Source organism: Echinops telfairi, unplaced genomic scaffold (genome assembly GCF_000313985.2).
Source record: "Echinops telfairi isolate 266 unplaced genomic scaffold, ASM31398v2 ScPeMD7_1;HRSCAF=3_1, whole genome shotgun sequence".
Taxonomy (NCBI): Eukaryota; Metazoa; Chordata; class Mammalia; order Afrosoricida; family Tenrecidae; genus Echinops; species Echinops telfairi.
Genome location: NW_022103897.1, coordinates 5,230,617 through 5,236,021, shown reverse-complemented (window position 1 = coordinate 5,236,021; position 5,405 = coordinate 5,230,617). Strand labels below are relative to the sequence as shown.

Here is a 5,405-nt window from a genome sequence, read left to right as displayed (position 1 = left end):
TGGAAGGATGGATGGATGGATGTTGGGGCAATCGATGTTGCCTTGCCATCGGGAGGGGGTAGTTGCTGCTACCTGGAAGACCTGCTTCCTCCGGCGTTAAGCTTGGGAGGTCCCGGGCCCACTCACACTGGGGAGTGGGCTGAAACTCATTGCCGCCATCCCCCCCTTCCCACCCCTCTCCCACTTGTCTAGACAGGGTTGTAGGGGCTGGGCGCCCAGGGAGGCTGGGGTTTCTCTTCCGCCGCCATATCCTCCCTGGTCTTGGAGGCAGGTGGGGGGCCCCCCCCCCCCTTTGTTTCTGGCCTCGCTTATTTACATGTCAATGCGGCCCCGTTCCAGCAAGCCTGGAAGTGGCCCCAGCCACTCAGGGAACTGGAAATGTAAGGCGCTTGTTTGTTTTCCTCCTCGGATCCCTAACTACCAGGTTCTAGTAGGGGAACTAGAAATCATGACCATCTCACTCAGCCCTCACCTGCCACCGGGTAACCGGGACCCCCTGCTTTGGCGGTGTAACTTGGGCACATTGACTGTCCCACCCCGGGTCTAGAAGACGCTCTGAGACTCTCTAGAAGCTGGATTCTGGGAGAGTGTCTCCTTTCTCCTCCCTAAAGTGAAGCGCAAAGACCTGTTCGGGCTTCATTTACTGACACTTAAAAAGTTAACATTTATCTGTATTTTTGTACGTCATCCGCTCCTCCTTACTCTAACTTACTGCTTTATCTGCCCATATCCCGCTCCCTTGGTTCCCCTCACTGCTCGTCCCCAGACGCCGCACCAGGCTGCAGGCCAGCCCTTCAAGTTCACGATCCCAGAGTCCCTGGACCGGATCAAGGAGGAATTCCAGTTTTTGCAGGCGCAGTATCACAGGTGCGTATCCAGCGGCTCTGCGTGAGTGGTCGTCCTGGAGCTGCTCCAGTGTCCCAGTGCCCCTTGCTCAGCTTGGTGACAGCTGCTGTACTTAGTGCTTGTGTCCAGGCGGTGGCGTGTGGAGTCGCAGTTAAGACCTGTCATTCACGTTTCCCCCTTTCCTGGCTCTTCCCTGGCTGCCTTCGTTGCCTGTCTCCTCCTCCTTCCATTGTTTCCCTTTTGCCCGTTTGCTTCTGTTTCAGGCAGCTCTTTATCGTGTATTTAGGAGTTGCATGAGAACCGTCAATATTTGCACTTCTTTTATTTATTTTGCAACAGGCTGAGCTGAAACATTGGTTCAATCGATGCTCGAGCTCTGAAGTGCGGGTTCATGGACACAGCTTGCCTTGCTAGGGAATTGGATTGTTTGAGGCAAAGTCCATGCAGAAAGCTTGCTGCTTTTAGCTGTGCCCATTGTTGGTGATGATGGGGGTTGAGGGGAGGGGGGCTGGACGGTAGTGTGTAGGAGAAAGTTCACCTGCATTGGCATCATTCTTTATAGGTTTGTGCAGGACAGGAGATTGGAGTCATACTTTTATGTCCATCTCAACCTTAGTTTCTTTATCTAATGACACCTGCCTTCAAAGGATTCACGAATGAAAACTATTCGTAGCGTGTCTGGCTCATAGTGGACTTTGCACTAATGTCAGTTCCTTGCCATGCATTTATAAAGTCGTGGCTGATAGGAGGGAAGAAATAACTGTAATACCTGTAATTTTTCTTTTCTTTTTTCTTTTTTGCAGTGTATGGGAAAAACACAGATTAAGTTAGGTAGCTTGGGTATTAATTTTCTTTTTTGCCCTCTTCAGGGGGTTTCTGATTGTTGACCTTTTGTCTACTTGTAGGTAATGTCTCTAGAGCCTGGTGCATACCAGCACAGACTGTGTTTACCAAGCTGGGAGAACTTCAGCCCACTTTATTCCAGTAGCAGGTTAACATATTTTGTCAGGCGTGTAAACACCAAAGGTTTTCAAAGGGAACAGCAGCTGTAGAAAAACTTTACAGGTACAGTTTAGTTGGCTAAAATGGTACAGCCTATCACTGAGACTAAAGATTGTGGAAAGGCCAGGTTTGGGTGGCCTGCAGAGAAGCATGCTGACAGCCGACTGAACAATTGGCCTTGAGAAGGAATCCACCTTCTGGGGTAGGCCAGAGGTTTTGATGTTTTTTTCCATCTGGTCGTCTGTGGCCAAGTATGCGCCAGGAAGAAAAAGAATAGTAGTTGAGTGGATATCCTGTGCGGGTCGCTTTTCTTTTCCCCTATTGAATGTACGGACAAAGCTTTTGGGTGCTTAACCCAGGTAGTTTATGGCTTTTCCAAATTGATCTGTTTTTACTTGAAGTGCAAATATGTGAGGCAGATGTTAAAACAAGTGACATAATGTTTACATTAAGTTGCCTGTTTTGTTTTCCTAGCCTTAAATTGGAATGTGAGAAACTGGCGAGTGAAAAGACAGAAATGCAGAGGCACTATGTGATGGTAGGTATCAAAGTCTGGGTTTTTTTCTTTCTTGTTTAATGTTAGCAAATATATGTTCTTAGCATTGCAAACACACGAGTTAATGAAATACTTAATTCATTTTTTCTCTTTACAGTATTATGAAATGTCGTATGGCTTGAACATTGAAATGCATAAACAGGTAAGCTTTAGTTAAGCCCAAATGAGAAGTCAGATCGTTAGGATTGTATAATACTGCCTTTGTCCTCAGTTATAGGGGTTTGGAAGCCATTTTTCTGCCTTGGTTTCTCTTTCTGTGAGTTGGTGTGGAATTCTGTAGCAAGGACTATTTCTGGACCATTATGGGGTGTTTAAATGACTAATGAGAGGTGCTTAGGAAATGTGAATGTGTATGTTTATAGGCAGATTGGAATCATGACAATTTACTTTTCCATCTGGAAAATTCTCTTGAAAGATCTAGATGTCGTACGAAGTCACTGAAGCTCAGAATAGCTGTTTTTGTGTTGGTTTCGAAAAGAAATGTTGATATGTGATTGAGGGCAAGGAGGTGTGGGTATTCTGAGAGTTTAAGTGCCTGAAACAAGGTATGCGACTCACTGTGGAGTTTTCTTGGTGCTGGGACTGCATAAAGATCGCCCAGGTGCAGTGGCTTATTAATAAACATCTTTTTGAAAGATGTCTCTGTTGATGCAGGCTTGGAGATGAAAAAAGCATCTTTTTTTATGGCCACAGCATATGCCGGGAGCTGCTTCAGTCCTAGAAGTTTTAAAAGCATGAAAAGATTAGTGACTGGAAAGCTCTAGCGATGACTATGAGTTTGCAAGTTCCCATAAAATTCACACTTATGGCTACTATAATGGTGTATAAAAAGAGTATTGAGCTGGAACAAGGCACTAAGGACCTCATAAGAGAAGAAAAGCTAAATGATTGCTCAGCCCAAAGGCCCCTCGATTGAGTAGTCATTGTCTGCCAAAGAAAGCATTAATGGCAGGGTGTAAGTATTCTGGAGATATGCTGACAGTCACTTTTTCATCAAGGCGCCGGTACAATAAGTCTTTTAGAAATCGATTGCCTCTTAAAAAATTATCATCAGATGAAGTTGCACAGTTGGACACATTTCAAAGTGTAACAATACAATTCTTACTTGATGTATATGTGCTATTTCATCTGAAACCCTTGTTTCATTAAATTAAAGAGCATGGCTGACCGGCTGGGGCACAGTGAAGAAATTGATTAGTTCAGCCTTCAGATCTTCCTTATATTCAAAGACTTTCATTAAGCAAGTATGTTTCAGAGTTGAATTCTGCTTTTGTAACTCTGCACTCATGTACATTGTATCTGTTCTCAGATATGTGCTGAGAAGGAGATAGTGTTAAGTTCAAGGCCTTTTATTAGTAATATAATTCAGCCTTTTAAGCAGTCTGGTATTCTGATTTGCAGTTGTAGCCTTGTTCGTCTTAGGGTTCACCTTTGTTTTTGTATGCTTAAATGACCAGTGCTCTATTAAGGAAATTATAACTTGTTAGTTGCTGGACTAGGAGATCGATGGCTAAGCATTGGTTATTTAAATGAATTATGCAAATGAACTTGGCCTAAGTGTTCTAACCTGTTACTCTTTAAAAACAAACTAAGGTACTTTCTTAGTAACATATGGAAGGAATTACAGGAAACTGGGCTTTCTCTTAAGCTCATACACTCAATAGGAATTAATAAAGCTTCCAACTTTTTTATAAGGGAACTCATCTCTGAAATATGGTATGCTACTCCTGGATTTATTGGGGGCACTAAGGACGTGTGTAACCTGGTGTTGTTACATGGTGGAGTAACTTTAGTTTTCTATATCAAGAGTTGGAAGAAGGGGTAAACGAGCACCATAGCCCCATGGCATGGAAATGGTTTTCTAACACGTTCCTCTATTGCCCTGGGCAGTTGTGGGCCTGTGATGCCTGTCCCAGAGCCTGGGTGCATTAATGCTGTGTGCTGTTTAATTGGCTTAGTAATGTGACAAATGTGAAAAGCTGAGAGACAGACAACATATTCTTTATAGTGTGGTATTAAGCCCCCTGAAATTTGGTGACAACCTTAACTGGAGTGGTGTGCAAAGCAGTGATTTAATTCAGTTTAAAGTGGCCTTACATTCGAAAAACATCCTTCTGAATGTCACACATTAATAATAAGTTCTGAGAAGGCATTTGGTGCAGCTAGTAATCATAATTCTTATTAAAACTGGTGACGTCTGGTCCCCAGGGTGTAGCCAGGCTCAAATTGATGCTTTTTGCCGCCTGATCACCAGCATGGCCTAAGTGCTCATTATATTGTAGAGAAGGCCTTTGGAGCTCTCATTAGATTTGACAGGAATTCTCTCTAGGGGGAAACTGGGCATTAGCGAGACTCCTGACAGGCTGGAATTATTCCTGCTTTATGGCTTATAACCAAATGCTAGCAAGGCATCATCAGGGGACACAGAAAAATTGTCATTTCTGACAACATCTTTGTTACTGAAAAAAATACAGTGATGGAGAAACTTTGAGCAGAGAGTTTTAATGTTGTTAAGATTTGTTTCCTGGGGGACGGTCACCCGCCCTCGCACCCTCCCACCTTTCCGTGGGTCTGTCTAGGGAGTGAGTTTCAGGGATTTCAGTGTCAAGTCTCATCACCAAGTTTTCCAGCTGGAAGTTTTAAAGTGGAAGTGCGTCCAGATCAAGAATGGTATCATTGTGGTTTCCTTCCTTGGTGTGGTGCCCCCGGCTCATGTTTATGTTATGTCAGTACTTCCTGATAAGCCTTCCCCTTACTTTCTCTTCCCTCAGTCCGGGTGGGCAGGTTACAGAAAAGTCAGATATTTAAATCCTTTTTATTGTAATGGCAAGACACTTCTATTTTCCTAAGAGCCCTTTTCTGAGCTCTCTGCCTTCCTGTTAGGTCAATAGGGGCTCAGCAGTAGCATTCTCTCCTTGGGTGCCGCAGACCTTGGTTCGGACCTTGGTTCAGTTCGGTCCCAGCCCAGTGCACTTCATGCGCAGCGCCCGGGAGGGGGGGG

The 5,405-nt window shown here is 44.4% G+C and overlaps 1 protein-coding gene across 1 annotated transcript in view; it reads left to right on the top strand.

Annotated features, from left to right (window-relative positions):
* The first annotated feature begins 322 nt into the window (after window positions 1-322).
* TLE1 (TLE family member 1, transcriptional corepressor) overlaps window positions 323-5,405 on the top strand; it is a 118,548-nt gene continuing 113,465 nt past the window's right edge. Inside the window, exons 1-4 of the mRNA XM_004713910.4 lie at window positions 323-482; window positions 612-867; window positions 2,323-2,386; window positions 2,502-2,546. Coding sequence (XP_004713967.2) covers window positions 323-482; window positions 612-867; window positions 2,323-2,386; window positions 2,502-2,546 — 525 coding nt within the window. The remainder of the gene's footprint in view (window positions 483-611; window positions 868-2,322; window positions 2,387-2,501; window positions 2,547-5,405) is intronic.